The sequence below is a fragment of the Saccopteryx bilineata genome, chromosome 5, assembly GCF_036850765.1.
Source record: "Saccopteryx bilineata isolate mSacBil1 chromosome 5, mSacBil1_pri_phased_curated, whole genome shotgun sequence".
Taxonomy (NCBI): Eukaryota; Metazoa; Chordata; class Mammalia; order Chiroptera; family Emballonuridae; genus Saccopteryx; species Saccopteryx bilineata.
Window position 1 is genome coordinate 24,242,275 of NC_089494.1, and position 25,344 is coordinate 24,267,618.

Sequence of the window (25,344 nt, forward strand, 5' to 3'; positions counted from 1 at the left end):
CACCTGAATACTTGTTTCCTTAGACTTGCTTGCAGTAACAGTGGCTATAGGACAGTGGTTCTCAAACTTTTTGAAGTCGAGGTGCATTTAAAATCCTACAAATAATTGTAGGAGCACTATATACAAATTTCTGAGAAATATCTTATAATAATTAAGTCAAATATTAAAGAAAATATATAAAGTTGAAGCATACTTTTATAGTAATTAAATGAAATAAATATGACAAAATTAAATTTATTCTGACATTAAAAAAGATTTTTATGTTACTTTTTTTGAGAGATGCTTTTTAGAATTACTAAAAAAGATGGATTAAAAAATAAAAAAGTTTTCTTTATATATATATATCTATATATATATATCTATATATCTATATCTATCTATATAGATAGATATAGATACATTCTTAGTAAGATTTAGTAAATTTGGCAGGTCCCGGCGTGAATGTGTTAAGTTTTTTCATTCTTGTGTTTATGAGAAACATGAGCCTGATGTGTCCTAGTGTCCTAGTGATTTCTTCAATGTTTGGGCATATATTTGAAAGGCAAACTCTCATTTCCTTGTCAATACATTGAAGAATTCCTCTCTTTTTACTCTTAATTGTGTTGAGGGTAGAAAATCCTAATTCACATAAATAGTATGTTGAAAATTGTAGTAAAATGTTCAAAGCTTTTTTAGATATTGCTACATATTCTTCTTTTATAGAAATCTAAAAGGCTTCAAGAGACAATTTTTTATCTTCAGTCCAAAACCCCCACCATACATATCATCTTAACTTTACACCAAACAAAGGATAGAAGAAACTTGCCTCCAGTCTTTCCAGGGAACATAGGGGCAGTGTAAACAATCCAGCACCACAGCTTAACAGCCTTTTGCAACCTAATCAGGCAAGTGAGGTGGAGGGTTGGGCAGACTGTCACTTTACAGCTAATTCCCCACACCTCTGTGCCCCAAAAATCTAAACTCCAAAAACCCTGTTGGTTTTTGGTCCCCAACGGCACATATTTACCTGGGATACCATAGGGCACACCTGGAAATCTTCTAGGGTGCACCAGCGCACCGTGACACACACTTTGAGAACCACTGATATAGGATATTGCTCTGTCCAATAAAGTACAGACTTAATCTCTAAGGAGAACATCTCTTTCCAAACAGATAGTTGGAGCCTTACTAGGAAGAAGTCTATTGCTTGCTATTCTTTCTCCACATGCCTTGAATTCAGAATAATACCTTTAGATGCAGCAGCGTACTTGGTCCAGGAAAGAATAAAGCCAACTCACAAAACTGGTTGTGGGTACTGTGGAGCAGTTAAACTGATAGCCATTACTGTCTTCTATAGACTTCTTATTATGTGAGAAAAAAAGCATCCTCTATTTAAACTACTGTTAATTAGGTTTTTGGTATTTGTAACTCAATGATTTATTAACTGATATATATTGTTTAAGTTGTTATTTTTAGTAAATAAGAGAGGAAAATGTGGTAAATATTGAGCATGCTATGTATATTTCTCACCAATCTCTTCAAATAATAGCAGTAATATTTTCAGAGAAAATATTTACCTTTTTTTCTGAATAACTTAAAGCTGACTAAAAGAGAATCGATGTGTAAAATCAACCATTTTCAGGGCGACAAATTACCTGATTAAGGTTAAGTGCTACGAAATAGAGAAACGAGTAAAAATTGTCATCAGTGCATTTTACTCCATGGTCATGCCATTGTTCTGAAGAACGAGAGGGTGTTTATTTGATCTTGCATTGTGCTATTCTTAAAGAATAACTGGCAATTCTATTGATTCCATTCCTGACAAAGAACATTTTTGTGATTGAAGCATTCGTTAATTTTACCTTCCATTCTGTGCTAATTATTTACCTACTGACGTCAGTTAACATCACACTGAAACAATTTTTCTTAAGGGATATTTGACAACTTGAACCAAAAGTCTTAAAAATATTCATACTATGTGAGTTTATAATGTCATTTGTGTAAATTTATTTTGAAGAACTAATCCAAGATAAACAAGTTATATGACCAACAAAAAGGGATTGGTTAAAGAAGTACTATTTAATTTATACTCTGGCATATTGTATTCTCACTAGAAATCATGTAGACTTATATTTAATTAACACTAGCTACTCACCATTTAATATTATAATTAGCATGTAATAAAATATTATATGCAATACTATTTCAATTTCAGAAGAAAAGAACAGAAAAGGGACTGATATCGTCTATGCCAAAATGTTAAGAATGTTTTTCTCTCTGAGTGTTTGGGTGATGATAAGTCGTTGTTTTGCTTTGTATTTTCTAATCATTTAAAATTTCTGCCATTTAATTTATATGACTCAGTAAAAGATATTTTAAAAGATATCCTGGTTATTAACAAAGTATCTCTATTTTAACATTGAAAATATTTTAAGAGTAAATCATTTTTATTGACTACCTTTTTTTTCATCAACAAAACATTTGACAATAAATCTGTTTCTTTGTTTGTTTTAATATAGAAATCCTAAATGGTGGAGTCTATGTAGACCAGAACAAATTTCTTTGTTACGCAGACACAATTCATTGGCAAGATATTGTTCGGAATCCATGGCCTTCGAACCTGACTCTGGTGTCAACAAATGGTAGCTCAGGATGTGAGTAGCATTGTCATTTTTAATGTCTGTAAATGTTCTTCTACATCTTGTGAAAATGAACAGCTTTTATTTATCATGCCATTAATATTCTGAATCTTGACTGCATACATTGAAATGTTCAGTTTATATGATAAAAATATTTTATTTCTAATTAACTCTCTTTTTGGAGTTATATTTTACCTTTACATATTCTGTTTTCCTTAACATGACCCCTTTGGATAAATCTAAATTATATTACCATATTTTCAATGTCTAAATGTGCCTCATTGTCTATAAAATTAAGGCTAGTGTCTAACTACTGCTCAACTCTTTACAGAGACAGAGAGTGAGTCAGAGAGAGGGATAGACAGGGACAGACAGACAGGAATGGAGAAGATGAGAAGCATCAATCATTAGTTTTTCCATTGCGTGTTGCAACACCTTAGTTGTTCATTGATTGCTCTCTCATATGTGCCTCGACCGTGGGCCTTCAGCAGACCGAGTAACCCCTTGCTTGAGCCAGCGACCTTGGGTCCAAGCTGGTGAGCCTTGCTCAAACCAGATGAGTCTGCACTCAAGCTGGCGACCTTGGGGTCTCGAACCTGGGTCCTTCCGCATCCCAGTCTGATGCTTATCCACTGTGCCACCTCCTGGTCAGGCACTACTAACTCTTTGTGACCCATGCACCTCTGAGAAAAAGGTAGTAGAACAACAATGTGCCTTCCTATTTATTATAATTTTTCCAAATAAAAATTAAAACTATTGAACATTATAGAATTCCTTGGCCTTCATTTGTCCCTAAAACCTCATGACAATCTCAAACACTATAAATAGAGTGAAGAAATATAGATTTTATATAGAAGAAATGTTATATTCTAGTTTTAGTCAGACTAATAAACAACCCAATTGCCCATTCTTAAAATGTATTGTTATTACCAGAGGAGTTATCAGATTCAAAGTGTTTAATATGATTAAATGATAAGCCAGTAATATTCAAAATATCATTAAAACCTTTGAAAATTATTCTGCCAGAAACCTGTGTCATTTTCATAAACCACACTGTGTTGTCCCCACAGTTATTATTACTGACATTTGTATGAGAATGGAATCTTTATCAAGTGTTAACCTGGGTTTTATATTTCTCATCTATTATTATACATTTCCCACCTGAAATCATAACTGTCTGCACACAGTTCAATAATTACTTGAAATTGTACTGATTGTGTTATGATCCTTTATAGGAAACCAAACTCCAAGGGACAATTATTGAGTTTCATCATGGTCCTAGTATTTAATGGGGAAATATGAATATATTTGATTCAAACTGACAGCTGTGTTTTCAATAAACAGCTGAAACTTTAAAAAAAATAGAGGAACATAATTTTTTGTCACCCTTGAGCAGAAATTTGGGATTTCATCTTTACAGTGTGCAAGTTGCCTCAACATCTTAAAATTACAAGTGCATAAAGATTTAATCTGTTCACACTAACAAGGCAAATATGCTTTTGAAATGGCTCCCATTTTCAGTCTTCTCTGACTATGGTACTTTATGTATAGAAAATGAATAATGGTTTGATAAGAAGAAAAACCCACTGACTGCCAGAGTGTTAGAGTGATCAGCAAGAATAAAGCCCAAGGCAGAAGGCAAAAGTAAGTGTGTCCACCAGCCTCATAGGATGTGGAAGAAAGAAGGTCTGAAGGGTTTGCTGCACTTTCACTAATGATATCTTTTTGTGCTATTCTTTTTAGGGAAGTTTGGATGGCTGTGCCTATAATTAGGCAACTAGAGTTGCATTTCTATTTTGTATGCAAATAATTGCAAGCACAAAAATTATAAATGCAAAGTAGAGTCATAATGAGTGGCCCTTCACAAATTAACCACCAATTGCTTATCAAAGTTTTATTCTTTATGTACTAGTTTTATTTGCTGATTCATTATATATTTTGCATGACTCCATAACTGATGATAATGAATTAGCTGGTCTTTGAATATTGATTACCTGTGGTTTTATCCTCAGTTTCTTCATTTACTTTCTTCTCATTTCTGAGGAAAGATACTCTCATGGCTATAATGCAATTTCTACTCTAATGACTCCAGAACTATATACCATCAACCACTCAGTCACCTAAGTTAAAAATTGGATGGTTATTATTGATTTCACCATTTTCTTGGCCTTGGCATGCCCCTAACCAGTTGGCTCAGCGGTAGAACATTGGACCAGCATGTGATTATTCTGATTTCGATTCCCAGTCAAGACAAACAGGAAAAGATGCCATCTGCTTCTCCACTCCTCCCTCTTCTCTCTCTCTCTCTCTCTCTCTCTCTCTCTCTCTCTCTCTTCCCCTCCCATAGCCATGGCTCAGTTGGTTTGAGTGCATTGCCCCAGGCACTGAGGATGACTCCACCTCAAATGCTAAAAAGAACTTGGTTGCAAGAATGGCCCCAGATGGGCAGAGCATCAGCACCAGATGGGGGTTCCTGGTTGGGTCCCAGTTGGGGAACATGCAGGAATCTGTCTATCTCCCTTCCTCTCACTTGGAAAGGAAGAAAAATAATCATTAAATCATAATAAATTTCTTTATTTCTTTTTTTTAATTTTATTTATTCATTTTAGAGAGGAGAGAGAAAGGGAGAGAGAGAGACAAAGAGGGAGAGAAAGAGGAGAGAGAGACAGAAAGAGAAGGTGGGGAGGAGCTGGAAGCATCAACTCCCATATGTGCCTTGACCAGGCAAGCCCAGGGTTTCGAACCGGCAACCTCAGCATTTCCAAGTCGATGCTTTATCCACTGTGCCACCACAATTGTCTTTATTTCTTGATTTTACATAGTTCTTTACTTCCACTGATTTAGTTCAGGACTTCATCTGGTGCCTTAGTTACTGAAAAATATCTCTGAATTCTTAATTATTTTTTGAGGCCACAGACCCTTCTGGCAGTCAAGTGAAACCCACTGTCCCTTTATCATAATATTTTTAAATAAATAAATTACCATAAAATAAATTTTATATTACAACTGTATAAAAATTAATAAATTAATGAAATATGTTACAAGAGGTGACCAAGAAAATTAATTATGTTAAAATACATTTATCTGAATGGTTTATTTCACTTAGCAAAATAATATCTAGGTCCAATCATGCTGTCACAAAATGTAAGATTTCCTTCTTTTTATGGCAAAGTAATATTCCATTGTATAAAATGCACCACAGCTTTTTTTAATCCACTAATCTACTAATGAGCAGTTTGGTTGCTTTCTAATCTAGGCTATTGTAAATAATACTGGAAAGAACATAGGGTGCACATATTTTTTTGAATCAGTGTTTTAGTTTTCTTTGGATATATTCCCAGAAGTGGAATCACTGGGTCATAAGGCAGTTTAATTTTTAATTTTTTGAGAGAACTTCATATTGCTTTCCACAGTGGCTGCACCAATCTGCATTCCCCAAAACAGTGCATGAGGGTTCCCTTTTTTCCACATCTATACTAATGTTTGTTGTTTATTGATTTATTGATGATAATTATTCTGATAGGTGTGAAGTGATATCTCATTCTGATTTTAATTTGCATTTCTCTGATGACTAGTGATGTTGTGCATCTGATTTTACTTATATGTGGAATCTAATGAACAATATAAACAAACAAAATAGAAACAGACTTATAGATACGGAGAACACACTGACACTTGTCAGACAGAATGGAGTTTGAGAAGCTGGCTGAAAATGTGAAAGGGTTAAACAAAGAAAATGAACTTATAAACAGAGACAAGAGTTTAACAGTCTTGGTATCTGAGAAGGGAAAGGAGGATGAGGAGGTAGGGAAAAGGGTAAAAAGGGGATAGATACTGATGAAGGGAGAGTTGACTGGAGGTGGTGAACACATAATGCAATATATAGATGATTTATCATGGAATTGTACATTTTAAACCTGTATACTTTATTAACCAATGTTTTCTTAATAAATTCAATAAGATATTTATTTAAAAATTAATTAAATTGGATTAAAATTCCACTTATTATCATACTTAAAAAGTAAATATATGTTAGAGTAATATGCTGCTTTAGTTGTACATTACATAAAAAATCCTCATAGTAGAATTAATATGTAATAAAGTTTTAAAGCAGTGATATGCATAAATATTATTTTAAAAGGACAGTTACTTTAACAAATGGTGAAGGGAAAACTGGATATCCACAAGGTTAAAGTTAAATGTTTATCTTACAGTATATAAAAAATAATTAAAAATGCATTAAAAACATAAACATAGGACCCCAAACTATAAAACTCCTAGAAGAAAACATAGAGAAAAAGCTTTATGACATTGGATTTGGCAATGATTCTCAGATATAACACCAAAAGTACAGACAACATGAGCAAAAATGAAAAAATGCATCCTTATCCAACTTAAAACTTCTGTGTATCAAGGGAGAAAATCAACGTGGGAAAAGACAACTTAGAGAATGAGAGAAATATTTATAAACCATGTATCTGATAAGAGCTTGATATCTAGAACATATAAAAAAACTTCTACAACTCAACTACAAAAAAATAAACACCTGATTCAGAAATTAACAAAGGCCTCATATAGACAATTCTCTAAGATGCTATAGAAATAGCCATCACTAATTATTAGAGAAATTAAAATGAAAACCATGAATTATTATCTCACACCCATTAGAATAACTGTTATCAAAGTAATGTAAAATAGCAATTGTTAGTGAAACTGTGGAAAATTAGCCACCCTTGTGCAGTTTTGATGAAATTGCAAAATATGTGTAGTGAAATTGCTGTGGAAAATAGTATGATAGATTATCAAAAATTAAAAATAGAAGTACCTTATCATTCATCAGTTTTACTTCTTATTATATATCCTTTTAAAAATTGAAAATAGGGCCTCAAAAAGATATGTACATACCTATATTCATAATAACCTTATTCACAATAGCCAAATACAGAAGCTCTCCAAACATTCATCAATGAGTGACTAGATAAAAATAATGAGGTGTATACATATAATGGAACATTATTCAACCTTAAAAAGGCAGGGAATTATAAAACTTGATCTCACTGAGACTCTGAAAGAAACAAACGTCAGATGCTCTAAATCCTACAATCTTTTCCTTAGCATACACAATATGCACCACTAATTCTCAATTGATTTCTAAAACCAAAAACCAGCCAATGATAGAAGTGGCAGTGAGTGGGGATTGAAAAATCCATAAAAGAGCATCACACTTACAAACAGAATTCCTGGAGTAATTTTTTGTTTAAACCAGATGTTCTGTCTGAGTTAAATCTATTATAAAATTTAAAACTATAGTTTTAATTTAATGACTCATATATCTTAATAATTGTCTCAAAATAGAGTAGAATTAAACCTGATTTTTTTATTTTCCCAACATTGTTACTTTATCCATATTAGTATATTTTAGAAAATAGGAGCAGTTTTCTAAATCTGTACTGTTGTGTAAGAGTTAAAAAAGAAAAGTAGCAGGAAAATATACCCACAATGCACTTCAGTACAGCTTCAATTTGTGTGTATTATATAGGCAGATATTCAATTTGACATAAATGCAAATATAGAGTCAAATCATGCATACTCTTTTTAAAAGATTTTTAAATAAAATCTTAAATTAAGGAAATAGAATGATGTGAAAAATATTTGAAAGGATAAAGACATCCTTATGAATTTAAAAGGTAGCTATTTGAGAAGTCCTGTAAAATAGAAATAGATTCTTCAGGAACCTCAATAATAAAAGAAAAACAAATGAACTAAAGATCACTTAGAAATTCAGTTGCAATTAATCTAAATAAAATATTAGCAAATAGAACAGAATCTAGGGATGTATTTCAAAAAATAAGATCAAGTGATAGCTCAGCTGTCCTTTTAATGCTTTTAATGAGAAAGTAAGAACTCAAGCCTGACCCATATCAGAGAGAACCATGAGGCTAGATGTATAAGAGAAATTGCATAAAATTTATTTGAATATCATAAATAGATATCGACCTATTTATGTAAATGTGTATGCACATAGTCACATGTACACAGATTGGTCTCTCAATAGTTTGTTATTTTAAGTTAGTTTCTATTTCCATTTTGCATATGAACCACCTAAAATCTGGAATGACTTCTGTAGTTTCTCCTCTTTGGCCTTATTCTCTTACTGACAACCCAGCATCTCTTGACAATGATTAGTAACCTCACAGCTGTGCTGGGCATAACATCGACTGCCTTAAGGCCCACTGTACCCCAATTCCTTCAAAGCACAAAAGAGACTAATTATTAACATGTTTTTGCTAACAAGAATGATTATAGGAAGAGAGGGGAGCAAAGAGGCTTGAACTCGGCATCTGTATTCCTGCTTATATGTTGTGGGTAAGGTATCTCTCATCACTGGGATCCTCTGACCATATTCAAACCTTAAGTGCCATCTCCTTTATTTTTCCCTATGCTTTTTACTTCTTTTTTAGCTGAAGGCTTATTTCTTTTTCAGTTTCTGAATTAGTGGAAACAGCAATTTGTATCATAAGGAAATATACATTGTAGTCACAGGATAAATTGTAGTCCCAGTAGAAAAGTTTTAAATGTGCATTTCCCAAAACACTGTTTCTTCAAGTGTTAGATTTTACATGTCAGTAGTGTGCTGGTAAATGTATGATAGGCATTCTTCAAAAATAGGGCAGGAAAATTTCTGATTTGTAGATCTTCCTTACTTTCTTTTATCATTGTTGTTTTTGAACAACCACTGTTAATCTTGAAAGAGATGCCCAGTCAACATGCTATTATGTAGTCTTTCCACCACACAGATTCAAGGATGTAAATAAACTCAATTGTACAGATAACAGTAAAATATAAAAAAAAATCAGAAAATGATGAATTTTAAGTATATATCAGCTTTGTTTAAATAAAATTTAATTGTGGATTTGTATAATTTAATATTTTATAATAGCTGTAAACAACCAGTTCTCAAAGTTCTAGAAAATCTGATGGTAAGCAGTGTACACTATTGCCATTGTCAACATCAATAACCCTGTGGAGTGGCCCCAGCAACACCCAATCCAAATGCCTGAGGCAGCTGCAGAGGGGGTGGTGGGCATGCAAACAGACCACACCTAGGGAACACAGAGGCCACACCCATTGGACTCCTGTAGCCATACCTTTCTTATACACAGACAGAATGGGAAGGCAGAGAAATGCAACCCAAATGAATCAAGAGAAATCCCCAGAAAAGGACTTGAATGAGTCAGATATAAACAAATTACTGGATGCAGAGTTTAAAATAATGATTGTTAGGATGCTCAAAGATCTTAGAATAGCAATCGATGGACATAGCAAGCACCTAAATAAAGAGATAGCAAATATAAAAAAGAACATTGGAATAATAAAAAAAGAATCAGTCAGAAATAACAATACAGTATCAGAAATGAAGACAACAATGGAAGGAATGAAAAGCAGGATGGATGAAGCTGAGGATTGAATCAGCGAGTTAGAGGACAAGATAAATGAAGGCATGGAAGCAAAGCAGCAAAAAGAAAAGACTCAAAAAGTCTGAGGAAACTCTAAGAGAGCTCTGTGACAACATGAAGAGAAATAATATCCGCATTGTAGGGGTTCCTGAAAAAGAAGAGAAAGAACAAGGGCTAAAAACCCTGCTCAATCAAATCATAGCTGAAAACTTCCCTAAATTGATGCAGGAAAAAATCACACAAGTTCAAGAACCACAGAGAGTTCCATTAAAGAAAAACTTAAAGAAATCCACACCAACACACATCGTAATTAAAATACCAAAGCTAAGAGATAAAGAGAAAATATTAAAAGCTGCTGGAGAAAAAAAGGCTATCACCTACAAATAAACCCCATAAGGATGACATCTGACTTCTCAACAGAAACACTTGAGGCCAGAAGGGAATGGCAAGAAATATTCAAAGTAATGCAAAACAAGAGCCAACAACAAAGACTACTTTATCCAGCAAGGCTATCATTTAAAATTAAAGGAGAAATAAAAAGCTTCCCAGACAAAACAAACAAACAAAAAAACTCAAGGAATTCATTAAAACCAAACCAATGCTGCGAGAAATGTTAAGGGGCCTGTTATAAACAGCACAAAGGGGGAAAAGAATATAGAAAAGAGGAAGATATCTTTAAAGACTAAAGTGGCAATAAACAATTGCATATCAATAATAACCTAAAATGTAAATGGATTAAATGATCCAATCAAAAGACATAAGGTACATGCGTGGATAAGAAAAACAGGATCCATACATATGCTGTCTACAAGAGACACATCTCAAAACAAAAGATACACATAGACTAAAGGTAAAAGGATGGAAAAAATATTTCATGCAAATGGAAATGGAAAAAAAAGCTGGGGTAGCAATACTTATATCAGACAAAATGGACTTTAAAACAAAGGCTATAATAAGAGATTAAAAAAGGTCACTACATAATGATAAAGGGTGCTCTAACAGGAAGACATGACCATTATAAATATCTATGCACCTAATATAGGAGCACCTAAATATATAAAGCAGTCTTTTATGGATATAAAGGGTGAGATCAACAACAAAACTATAATAGTAGAAGATTTCAATACCCACTAACATCACTAGATAGATCCTCAAGAAACAAAATTATCAAAGAAACAGTAGACTTAAAGGACACACTAGATCAACTCGATTTAATAGATATCTTCAGAACCTTTCACCTAAAGCAGCAGAATATACATTCTTTTCAAGTGCTCATGGTCCATTCTCTAGGATAGACCACATGTTAGGGCACAAAAGAGGTCTCAACAAATTTAAGAAGATTAAAATCATCAAGCATTTTCTCTGATCACAATGGTATGAAACTAGAAATCAACCACAACAGAAAGACTGAAAAATTCTCAAACACATGGAAACTAAGTAGCCTGATACTTAAAAACGAATGGATGAATAATGAGATCAAAAAGAAATAAAAAATTCCCAGAAACAAATGATAATGAGCATACAACAACTCAAAATATATGGGACACAGCAAAAGCAGTACTGAGAGGAAAGTTCATAGCACTACAGGCATACCTTAAAAAGCTCAAATAAACAACCTAATCCTGAATCAGAAAGAACTAAAAAAGAATAGCAAATACAGCCCAGAGAGTAGAAAGAAGGAAATAATAAAGATCAGAGTGGAAATAAATGACATAGAGCCTAAAGAAACAATACAGAGGATCAATGAAACCAAGAGCTGGTTCTTTGAAATTGTAAACAAGATCAATGAACCTTTAACAAGACTCACCAAAAAAAAAAGAGAAAGGACTTAAATAAATAAAATTAGAAATGAGAGTGGAGAAATAACAACTGACACAACAGAAATATAAAATATTGTAAGAAAATACTATGAAGAACTGTATGCCAAAAAATTAAACAACCTAGGTGAAATGGACAAATTCCTTGAAACATATAATCTTTCAAAAATCAATCTGGAGGAATCAGAAAATCTAAACAGTCCTATTACAACAAATGAGATCGAAATAGTTGTCAAAAAACTCCCAACAAACAAAAGTCCTGGGCCAGATGGTTTCACAGGTGAATTCTACCAAAGATTCAAAGAAGAACTAACTCCTATCATTCCCAAACTATTTCAAAAAATTCAAGAGGAAGGAAGACTTCCAAACTTCTTTTATGAGGTGAGAATAATTCTGATTCCAAAACCAGGCAAAGACAACACAAAGAAAGAAAATTATAGGCCAATATCCCTGATGAATTTATAATAAAATCCTCAACAAAATATTAGCAAACTGGATCCAGCAATACATGAAAAAAATCATATATCATGATCAAGTGGGATTTATTCTGGGGAGGCAAGGATGGTACAATATTTGTAAATCAATCAATGTGATTCATCACATAAACAAAAGGAAGGAGAAAAACCACATGATAATTTCAATAGATGCAGAAAAAGCATTTGATAATATCCAGCACCCATTTATGATCAAAACTCTCAGCAAAGTGGGAATGCAGGGAACATACCTCAACATGATAAAGGCCATCTATGAAAAACCTACAGCCAACATCATAATTAATTAAAAGCAAAAATTAAAAGCATTCACCTTAATATCAAGAAAAAGACAGGTGTGACCCCTTTCAACACTCTTATTCTACATATTATTAGAAGTACTAGCTACAGCAAACAGACAAGAAGAAATAAAAAGCATCCAAACTGGAAATGAAGAAGTAAAACTATCATTATTTGCAGATGATATTACACTGTATATAGAAAACCCTAAGGTCTCAGGCAAAAAGCGACTGGACCTGATTAATGAATTCAGCAAGGTGGCAGGATATAAAATTAATACACAGAAATCAGAGGCATTTTTATACACTAACAATGAACTGTCAGAAAGAAAAACTAAGAAAACAATTTCCTTCATGATTGCAACAAAATATTAAAGTACCTAGGAGTAAATTTAACCAAGGAGGCTAGAGACTTGTACTCGGAAAATTATAAAACATTGATAAAAGAAATCAAGGAAGACACAAACAAGTGGAAGCATATACCGTGCTCATGGTTAGGAAGAATAAACATCATCAAAATGTCTATATTACCCAAAGCAATGTATAAATTCAATGCAATGCCAATTAAAATACCAATGACATACTTCAAAGATATAGAACACATATTCCAAAAATTTATATGGAACCAAAAAAGAATACAAATGGCCTCAGCAATCTTGAAAAAGAAGAATAAAGTGAGAAGTATCACATTTCCTGATATCAAGTTATATACAAGACCATTGTACTTAAAACAGCTTGGTACTAGCATAAGAGCAGGCATATAGATCAATGGAACAGAACAGAGAACCCAGAAATAAACCCACACCTTTATGGATAATTGATATTTGACGAAGGAGGTAAGAGCATATGATGGAGTAAAGACAGTCTCTTTAACAGATGGTGTTGGGAAAATTGGACAGTTACCTGCAAAAAAATGAAACTAGACCACTAATTTATACCATTCACAAAAATAAACTCAAAATGGATAAAAAAACTTAAATGTAAGTCATGAAACCATAAGCATCTTAGAAGAAAACATAGGCAGTAAGCTCTCTGACATCTCTCGCAGCAATATATTTGCTGATTTATCTCCACAGGCAAATGAAATAAAAGACAGGATAAACAAATGGGACTATATCAAACTAAAAAGCTTTTGTACAGGTAAAGACAATATTTACAGAATAAAAAGACAAACCACACAATGAGAGAACATATTTGACAGTACAACTGATAAGGGGTTAGAAACCAAAATTTATAAAGAACTTGTAAAACTGAACACCAGTAAGACAAACAATCCAATCAAAAAATGGGCAAAAGCATGCATAGATGGGACATAAAAATGAGACTCAGAGACATGGACAAGAATGTGTTGGTAACAGGGAGTGGGCTGGAGGGGTGGGGAGGGGGCGAGGGAGGGGGTAGGGGGAGGGTAGGGGCACAAAGAAAATCAGATAGAAGGTGACAGAAGACAATCTGACTTTGGGTGAGGGGTATGCAGCATAATCAAAGGTCAAAATAATCTGGAGATGTTTTCTTGGAACATAGGTACCCTGATTTATCAATGTCACTATATTAAAATTAATAAAAATAATATAAAAAAATGGGCAAAAGAGGCCCTGGCTGGTTGGCTCAGTGGTAGAGCATTGGCCTGGCGTGCAGGAGTCCCGGGTTTGATTCCCAGCCAGGGCACACAGGAGAAGCACCCACCTGCTTCTCCACCCCTCCCGCTCTCCTTCCTCTCTGTCTCTCTCTTCCCCTCCCGCAGCCAAGGCTCCATTGAGCAGAGTTGGCCCGGGCACTGAGGATGGCTGAATGGCCTCTGCCTTAGGCACTGGAATGGCTCTGGTTACAGCAGAGCGAAGCCCCAGATGGGCAGAGCATCGTACCCTGGTGGATCCTGGTCAGGCACATGCGGGAGTCTGTCTGACTGCCTCCCCATTTCCAACTTCAGAAAAATACAAAAAAAAAATGGGCAAAAGAAATGAATAGACACTTCTTCAAAGAGGATATACAGATGGCCAATAGACAGATGAAAAAATGTTCAACATTGCTAATCATTAGAGAAATGCAAATGAAAACCACAATGAGATACCACCTCACACCAGTCAGAATGGCGCTCATTAACAAAACAACACAGGATAGGTGCTGGTGAGGATGTGGGGAAAAGGGAACCCTCCTGCACTGCTGGTGGGAATGCAGACTGGTGCAGCCATTGTGGAAAACAGTATGGAGACTCCTCAAAAAATTAAAAATGGAAATGCCTTTTGACCCAGCCATCCCACTTTTAGGAATATATCTCAAGAACACTGTGGGACTGATTCAAAAAAAGAAATTCACTCCCATGTTTATGGCAGCATTCTTCACAATAGCGAAGATCTGGAAACAGCCCCAGTGTCCGTCAGTGGACGAGTGGATTATAAAGCAGTGGTACATATACACAATGGAATACTATGGGGCCATTAAAAAGAAGGAAATATTACCTTTTGCAATAACACGATGGACCTGGAAACTATTGTGTTAAGTGAAATAAGTCAGACAGAGAAAGAAAAATATCATATGACCTCACAATGTGAACTGAGAAACAGAATTAAACTTGAAGAGAAGCGGGGAGGGAGCTGTTGAGAGGGGGACAAGGGATATGTTGAGAGGAATACAGAGGTGGGGGGTGCAATCGTGGCAACACTAGAATCTATGTAAACACAATAAATTAAAAAAATAATAATCCTTTGGAGGTAGTGCTGGGCTAACCCTGCCCAATGCTTGTTATTTATCTCTCTAATGAAACAGAGAGAAAATGAAGCCTACACATCATGCATGTGGCCCCTATTCTCCTGTGGAGTAAGTGCTGAATAAGACACACATGCACTACTCAGGAAAGAACCATTTTAGCAACTGGGCAATTTAACTAAAAATTTATAGAGATAAAAAAATCTCTGTCTCCGGGGTCATATTCTTCTAACATTTTTTATTTAAATTATTAAACAGTACACTTAGCTTCTGCATACATGTTGACTCCTTACACTCAAGATTTCTGCAGGAATAATTGATAGACATTATCTCTCTTTGAGTAAAAGTCTTACAGAAATATTCCCTCTTGGAGTAAACAGAGCTTCTGCCTCAAAGATTAACTCCTCTGTTTCCTACAAGCATGCTGCTTAAAATGCTTAATTTTCTACCTATAAATAAAACTTCAAAGCCATAACTTGTTAGAAGAAAAATGACTTTTATGTAAAGTGACAGCAGAGGTGTTACATATTATGGTCTAACATTATGAAAGGACAAGGTTGTTTATGTCCAGAGATAAGTAGATGAATGTTTTCCAAATTTGACACATATCAGAAAGGACTCCCAGAGATACTCCCTGAATAAGTTTGGTTTAAGGATAGGGACCTATATATTGTCAAGTTTTCCAATTTATTCTAGGGACAGGTATAAGTAGCACTGACCTGGTGTAGAATTGGTAGGCTAGTAAAAATGATTAACAAAGCCTATTATGATGAATATATATTTTTTTTCATTTTAAATTTTATTTAGAAAATTAGCTTTAACACAGTGACATTGATCAATAAGAGTACACAGGTTTCAGGTAAACATTTCTATAGCATTTGAACTGTTGATTATATTGTATACTCATCACCCAGAGTCAGATCATTTTCCGTCACCTTATATTTGTTCCTCTTTACCCCGTTCTCCTTGCCCCCCCCACCTCCTCCATATCCCCTTTCCCCTGGTAACTACTTCCCTTTTATCTATATCCATGAGTCTCAGTTTTATATCCTAGCTATCCCATATTTCCCCATGTATAAGACATACCCTTTTGCGAAAGTTTTGGGGCCTAAAAACTGGGTGCGTCTTGTACAGTGGTTGTAGTTTTTTCTTACAGATTCTTCTTTTTCACACTTGTTTTTACACTTATTGTTGTAAAGTTTTTTACTTGCATTTCCCACTTTTTTATGCTTATTGTCTTTTTTTTTCAAATTTCAGGCCCCAAAATTAAGGTGCATTTTCAAAATGGGAGCATCTTATGAATGGGGAAATACAGTATGTGTGAAATCATACAGTTCTTAGCTTTTTTTCTGATTTACTTATTTCACTCAATATAATGTTCTCAAGGTCCATCTATGTTGAAATAAATGGCAATAGGTCACCATTTCTTATGGCTGAGTAGTATTCCATTGTATATATGTACCACATCTCTTTACAATCCTCTATTGAGGGACACTTTGGTTTTTCCATGTTTTGGCCACTGTAAACAATGCTGCAGTGAACATGGGGCTGCATGTGTATTTACATAGCATTGTTTTCAAGTTTGGGGGGTAGATACCCAGTAGAGGAATTGCTGGCTCATATGGTAATTCTATTCTTAATTTTTTGAGAAAACATCATACTTTCTTCCATAATGTTGTACTAATTTGCACTCCCACCAGCAGTGAATGAGGGTTCTTTTTTCTCCACAGCCTGTCCAACACCTGTCTTATTGATAATAGCCAATCTAATAGGTATGAGGTCGTATCTCATTATAGTATTGATTTGCATGTATTTCAAACCATGTGCTGATTCAAATGGCCTAGATTGTATGGGTTTGCTGCAAATAAGTCAAATACCAAAAACCTGAGTCCTTCGTTTAGAATTTGTAGCTCTCTGTTGTTATATGAAAGTTTGATCAGTAATTTCAATAATAACAATAATAATGCATTAAGTGCCTGTGACCTGCTAGGCCTGGTATATGATAGGCATTTAATGAATCCTATTTCCAATTTTTATTGAAATTCTGTAAGGTACGTATTTAGAGTCCCATTTGGGGTTACTGGGAGCATTGGCAATTTGCAAATTTTAGTAATAAGGATTTGCTGTCTTCCAGTGATTGGTTGAAAAGATCAAAATTTTATAATATAACCAATCTCTGGGGTTCAGATTATCCAGTGTGGGGCAGTCTTCAGATTTTATTGTTTCTCTGAAACTTATTTTAAAGTAGATTTTATAAGACTTTCACTGTGGGAATCTGTATTGGAAATAATTTTATATCATTACTTAACCAAACATTGCTATATAATGAAAAAGCATTTTACACAGTTCAGACAGAATGAAGCAAGGCCAGGCAATCAGAATTTCTTTGAATCAGGTTTTCTTTGAACTAGTAAGTACTAACATTTTTTGAAATGCTGAGTTTTTGAAATTGGAGATTTTTGAAACTGAATGACACTTATCTCATTGGGGAAAAAAAGTAATAAAAGTTACACACTCTGTTTAAATTTTACGGCAACAAAGAAAATCTAATACAGGTGATTCAATCATAAATAAATCATTCCAAAGATTATAGATGGATGAGTGGATAAGCAAAATATGGCATTTATATACAATGGGATATTATTGTGCCATATTTGCATATAATTCCAAGCTCAAAAGAATTAAGTAAAGGGGCTGAAATGCTAGGTTGATAAAAATGGACTCAAAGTTTTAAAAAGATACTCATTCAAACCAAATAAAATTTATATTGACTCAAATAATAAGCACCTACGACATGTAAAAGAGATTCACAAAGAATTTCATAGTTGAACTTTTTAAAACGTAAAGCCCTGATTGTATATTTGGTGTTTAAAGCAACTAGGTAAAATTGAATGAAAATCATACTGAACCCACTCAGTCTTACCCATCTTCTATTTTTCTGTGATTTGTCTACTCTGTAGTGGGTTCAGAATGACTGTCTGCCCGTGTCCTGTCTTACAACCATCATTCCTATATTTCATTACTGTTCTTCACACGTTTTTTCTCACTTACTAATGAAAGTGGTGTCATGGAACTCAATTGCAAGATTTAATAGAATTTAAAGAGCTTACTGTTTTCCTTTTCTTTCTCTAATTTCTCATCTCTTAGAGAAAGACTTGAAGTAAAAGGAGGAGGTCTATAAGAGACTGAAAATTGTGTTTTGAAGTTTTCCTTTTCATAACAATTGCCAAGATGAAGTTTTATGTGTGTTGTCTCTCTCCTGTTGGTGTTGACAATCACTAAGCCACTTTTATTTCAAAGGTTGGGGCAGAAGTAGAGAAGAGATTGCTGGTTACACTGAAGGGTTGGGGCAGGGGAGCTGGCATCTCTACAGAGAGCTGGAGACAAATGAATAAAATCAAGCTGCTAACCCACTTAACAATCTTTTAAGCCTAGATTGTTGCAAGCAGCCCTGTACAACTTTTATCTAATTCTTTGCTGGCTGGCAAGAACAAATTATGTTCTATTTAGAGGTGATTCTTTTGACAATTGTAGTTGCTCTTTCTAAGCAGGGAAGAAAAAAGTGGGAAGGAAATTATGCAGTGACATTTCTTTTAAAGTTCTCCTTATAAGTAAGAGAAATATATGAAAGAAAAGAAATCCCGATTTAAAAAAGTGCAAAGGAAAAGCTGTCTTAAAATTAGGTATCCTGATCAGCCAATTCGATTCTCCTACTTCCTTGTGCTTTATTAAATAAAGATATTGATCTAGGTAGTATTTTTTTTTGTAATTTTGTATTTTTCTGAAGCTGGAAATGGGGAGAGACAGTCAGACAGACTCCCGCATGCGCCCGATCGGGATCCACCAGGCATGCCCACCAGGGGGTGACACTCTGCCCACCAGGGGGCGATGCTCTGCCCCTCTGGGGTGTCGCTCTGCTGCGACCAGAGCCACTCCAGCGCCTGGGGCAGAGGCCAAGGAGCCATCCCCAGCGCCCGGGCCATCTTTGCTCCAATGGAGCCTCGCTGCGGGAGGGGAAGAGAGAGACAGAGAGGAAGGAGAGGGGGAGGAGTAGAGAAGCAAATGGGTGCTTCTCCTGTGTGTCCTGGCCAGGAATCGAACCCAGGACTTCTACATGCCAGCCCAATGCTCTACCACTGAGCCAACCGGCCAGGGCCAGTAGTATTTTTAAAACAAGTATTTTCTATATATATAATGAATTCCAACTTGTACTTATGAAGTAGACTACAGCATTAAACTAGTTAACTATAAGCTACAGTTACTACTTTGTTAATAATTTGCTATAACTATATAATGTATGACGAAATATATTTTTCAGAGTAAAAAAAATTGCTTTATAGGAAAAAATACAATGATAAAACTATAAAAGTTTTTAAAAGCAATGGAATGCTAGCTAACCATTAGCATCTCTTCATTTCGATATTTCATTGTTATATAATCTTAAATATCCTATACTTTATTGAAAATATTTGGTGTGTATTTTTACTGGGATGAACCAATGTCTAACGGCCCTTGTATAATTGACAGATGTCTGCCTGGTTTAAGTTAGCAGAGAACAGTAAATTAATGCTGTGCCATTTTGTAACATTCTTTTGGAATGATAAATGATTTCTGAGGCCTTTTATCTGAGATAAAAAAACTCAGATTTGTTTCATTAATAGTAAATTAATTTAGAGTAACAGTGTAATACATGTTGCTTTAAAATATTTAAGTGGACATGACCTGAGGTGGTGCAGTGTATAAAGCATCAACCTGGAACGCTGAGGTCGCTGGTTCAAAACCCTGGGCTTGCCTGGTCAAGGCAAATACTGGAAGCAACTACTATGAGTTGATGTTTCTTGCTTCTCCCCCACTTTCTCTATCTCTTTCTCTTTCTCCTCTCTCTCTAAAAAAATTAAATAAAATTTAAAAAATAATTAAATGGGTAATTATAAAGAGAAAAATTACATATATTTGCTCTTCTTCTCTCCTTTTCTTTTCCTCCCTACTAAAACCTTTTATTTGACCTAGAAAGGTCTATTGTAGGACAGACCCCCCTGAATCTTCACTTTTTGGCACAATTATTCTTCTATTTCTTTGCCTTAAGGAGTTTCTAGTGACTGAGCTCAAGCTCTGGGGTTCACATGAATTTGAATTGTGATGCCAGGAATTTCTAATTGTAATTAGTCAACCCCTTTATCCTTCATTTTCCTCACATTGGACTGAATTGTGATAATGGTTGTAAATGTTTAAAACACTGCCTGCCATTTAGTAATTTCTCGATAAATATTAGTTGTTATCATTGCTATGTTTGTAGCTGGAGATCTGCACTTTCATAAAGATGCCTCCTATCTTGTAACCCATCCTAAAGCTGGGGACTCTAATCAGCCTTTGCTTAGCTTCTCATCATCGTTTATAAGCAGATACACCTATAATTTTGTAGGGAAGAACATATTTTTTAAATGCTGCTGACAGCCATATATTGTACCCTCCACCCTGCCCTTTGAAGTCATCTGCTATATGTTGCTAATTCCCTACATACAAATCAAAGGCCTTGGTGAGTGACTGAATCATCTTTTTTTTTTTTTTTTAACTCTACTTAAGTCACTTCCTAGATGACTTTGAATAAGTGTCTGGGCTATTGATCTCATTCAAATTTCTTGCTTGATGGTTTCTTGAACTTCTAACTACATGTAGCTTCCTCGGTATTTGAATCAGAAACCAAGCCGATTGTTAAAGTTTGTCTTTCTAGTGGTTTTAATCTATATTCTGCATTCTGCCCTCCTTTGTTCCACATGACTACTATAAAAATTATAAGTTACATACAAGTTAAATATATATATACATACATATATATGTGTATATATGTGTGTGTATGTATATATATTATATATATAATATATTTCTAAAGAGAGAGAGAGTAATAGATTAAGAGTATGGAATTTGGAACCAATATTTTTGGGCTCTAATCTTAGGGCTACATCAACCCTATCACTTATTATGTGATCTTAGACAAATTATTGAACTTCTCTGACCCTGGCTTTCTCATTTGTACTATTGATATTATTTTCCTCCTAAGTTTGTCACAGGAAATAAATCGCCTAGAACAAGGCCTGCTATGTGATAAAATCACATTATATCTCAGCTCTGACTAAGTCTTTAATATGCTAGTTGATAGGGACTTTCATTCTATCTGGATGATTTGTATTTCAGATGGTTACAAAACCAATATTAGTTTTTAGAAAATAGTGCCCTGGTGAAGAATGATAGGTAGTAGGGCTGATACTTAATTTTAAGTCATATTGTGGTAGAATACAATAGATACATATGCAGTGTTTATAAGTAATTTATCTTTATGTGTGTGTGTGTGTGTGTGTGTGTGTGTGTGTGTGTGTAAATAACTCAGTTTCCAGATTTGTCTAGTACTACATCAACAGGGAACGCTAGTGAAATACCTGTTGATGGAATCCTAGTTTTAAAATGTAACTCCATTATTCTTGAAGTTTAGTTTCTGGGTGTAAACTTCAAAGTTAAATTAATGAAAACATTTTTTTTTTGTATTTTTCTGAAGCTAGAAACGGGGAGAGACAGTCAGACAGACTCCCGCATGCGCCCGACCGGGATCCACCTGGCACGCCCACCAGGGGCCACGCTCTGCCCACCAGGGGGCGATGCTCTGCCCCTCCGGGGGGTCGCTCTGCCGGGACCAACTGAAAACATTTTACACCTAGACATTTTAAGCTCATTACTGACTATAATATCTTTTGAGTTACTTTCTTATAACCTCCATCAATTTTAAAATCACATTTAATTCTTTAGACTTACAGTGCCATCTTAAAAATGTGCTTATTTGTTTGTGTTGTTTTTATTTTATGTGTGAGAACTTAGAGGGGGGATATATATCTCAATATAGCTAAATCCTTTTGACTAATGAAAGAAATGTAGGAACATAAGTTGCGATGTCTGACTGTTATACTTCAAAAGAATTTGCTTAATATAGGCCTATGGATCTAACTAGTCTTTTCCAATTTGTTACCCATTTTTCTTTGTTATCTAACTCAGTGAAGTCTCTTCTCCCCAATTGACTGCTACAGGCTAGCAATCTGTAACAAAAACTCAGTTGCAGTCTAAGATATAATAAAAAAGAGAGGCTACAAGATTAATGGTCCCATCGATAATTATAAAATCCCACACCATAGACATTATAAGGCTCTTCATTATTTACTCATGGTGGAAGAAGCTGGGTTAGCACTAGAGCATGACGATACTGGCCTCTCTGTAAAGGAAATGTTGAGTTATGTGATCTGGAAGCCTACTGTGTTTTGAGTATGGTTAGGAACTGTGGAGGGAAAAATGGTTCCTTTCCTTAAGGAGCTTGTCAAAATTTCATCCATTTCAGTTTTCCCATGATAATACCCATTTTTTATTAATTCATAGAGCAGATAGATCTATTCTGGGAGCTGTCAAGTGGAAGACAGATAAAAACAGAGACTGCTCATGGAGACCATGCCAACACTCAGATAATGGAAAACTTCCTTATGCTCATGATGAAACAGACCAGTGCATTGCTTCTCAAGTAATATCTACTCTGACAGGATTATAATGACAACTGTGGGAATATTCATGGTTTTCCCTTCTACCTGGCTAAAGTATTCTGTGTCTGCCAGCTTATCTTTCTAGCCCACTAGACCAAACCACTACATGCACACACACACACACACACACACACACACACACACACACACACAAAGTCTTCCTAGTGGTACATAATAAGAAATGGGCAGAAAATTATTTAAACATAAAGCTGGATGAAAACAAAATGTATTTAGGTAGGATGGCTAAATTGATCAATTACATAGCGATTCAAGGGGGAAAGACTGAAAGGTGAATGCTTTGTGATTAGAGAAGGCATGAAGAGACAAAGAGAGATCTTGGGGCTGGGCTGGTGGTGAATGAGGGACTTCAGAGAGTGGAAGTTATGTGAGAGAAGATTTAGCTCTGTGGCCATGGGCAATGTTTTGGATGCCATTTAATGCTCTATGAGAGGAAAAGTTATTTTGGTTGAGTTTTGGCTATTGAAACATGTCTCCCAAATACAACACTACTCCAAACTGAACATGTGGATGATGGAGTTCTGCATGGTGGAGTTCTGCATAGATCCATCTGCACCTCCACTCAAGCAGTTTCACAAATGAGGGTCAGGGAGAGGGCAGAGACCCCAGCGTCAATGGCATCTGATCCTCTGTAGTAATCCAAAGAATGGCTCCACCACTGAGTTCTTTTTTCTTGTTTCTGATACCTACCTCAACATATTCTCTGCACCCTTTCATCCTTCCTGTACACTAGTCTGAAATATACAAGAGTTTGATGTCCCAGTAACAGAGTAAGATGTCACTGCGTTTGGATTATTAGTAACATTCCTGCTGAGACTATGGCTTCTCAAACTTTGCCAAGTAGCAGACTCCTCTGAAACCCACTTGTTCTTATCTGCCAAGCCTGTCCAAGTCCCTAAGATGTCATATCCACCCCTTTTTCTGTGGTTTGACAATAGGTGGTACCCTATCGATCATTGCAACTCTTGTCTGTATTAATACCTCTGTTTCTAGATTACTTGTTTCTCTGCCCCTACCACTGTCTTCAACTCTGCCTCTCTTTGCTGTTCTCTAGTATTTTTCTACACAGTGTTGTTAGGGAGGGCAACAGGAATTAACATTGACCGAGGCTTATTACATGCCAGACATTTTACATAAATTATTCCACTTAGTTATCCCTAACATATACAAGAAGTATCATCATCTGTATTTTACTAATGAAGAAAGTCAGCTCTTAGCTAAAGTCTCTTGCCCAAGCTCCCACCAATTATAAATAATGGAAACTAAACACAGATTAAAATGATTTCAAAGCTTGTGTTTTCTGCATTTTACCAGCACTTTTATAAATACTTAAAGCAGTGAATGACAATACTGTAAATTAGTTTACATACTCAATAGTATTTTCAAATGCTTTATCTTTAGTAAAACAGGACTGTAATTTCCTATTATAATTATAAATGCCAATTTACTAAAGAGTGTTTATATTTAATTGACATTATTTTAGCTCCATTTACTGCTGAACCTTAATAAGCAAGTGATAGAATCAAAGTAAATGCCACTTAGAAATAAACAAAAAAGTACAAAATAATTTTGACAAGCAAATGCACTGTGTGAAAAAGGACTGATAATGATATGAAGGAACAAGTCTCTGGTTCTACTTTTAAGATGTTTCTGTTCTCTATGAACTGGGACAAATAATAGTACATATGCTATGATTACTCTCATACATTTATACATTTATAAAAATGTAAATGTCACCTAAAATATTTAGGATAAGTTATAACGGGAAAATTCAGGTCATAAAATTAGATAGAGTATTACATTATTTAAAAACTACATAGTTCTTAAAAATGGAAAACAGAATGAAGAATTTATAAATGATTTTTTCTTTTATAATTTTCTGCATTTATAATTTCTCTTTTATATGAGCATGTATTAGAAATAAATAAAATCTGTCCAGAACATTTAATATTTAGTCATATGTGTCAGAGAAAAGACCTCACTAAGGTCTTTTCTCTGACACATATGACTTTCTTTTTCTAAGAAAATTGGGTTAGATGAGGGTTAATCTGACAAATATACATAAAATTCTTAGACCATTCCTGGAGTGTTCTGGCCACTACAACATAAGGATGAACAAGTTATTCCCTGCAGCCTTCCACGGGGTTACTGTCTAGAGAGACTGTACTCTAAAGGATATTCCTGGATACCTTTGTTGGCCTGGATGGTTCATCATAATTGTTCATAAATCTAGCTATCCATGTTACTGTTGTTGATTGCATACAGAAGACACATCTTAATATTTTCATTAAGTCTGTCAGTAAGGTGTTCTACTTTATTCGGGCCCCTTTATTTATATGTTCAGAATGCTTCTGACACTGACTGGAACCAATTCTGTTCCACGGT

General features: G+C 34.8%; 1 protein-coding gene across 5 annotated transcripts in view; it reads left to right on the forward strand.

Annotated features, from left to right (window-relative positions):
• Positions 1 to 25,344, forward strand: part of ERBB4 (erb-b2 receptor tyrosine kinase 4) — a 1,148,959-nt gene that overhangs the window by 743,235 nt on the left and 380,380 nt on the right. For 4 of the 5 annotated variants that reach the window (XM_066278878.1, XM_066278881.1, XM_066278877.1 and 1 more), the window contains exon 4: positions 2,499 to 2,633. In XM_066278878.1, the coding sequence (XP_066134975.1) occupies positions 2,499 to 2,633 (135 nt within the window). The remainder of the gene's footprint in view (positions 1 to 2,498; positions 2,634 to 25,344) is intronic. The other variant, XM_066278880.1, reaches the window with a different exon arrangement.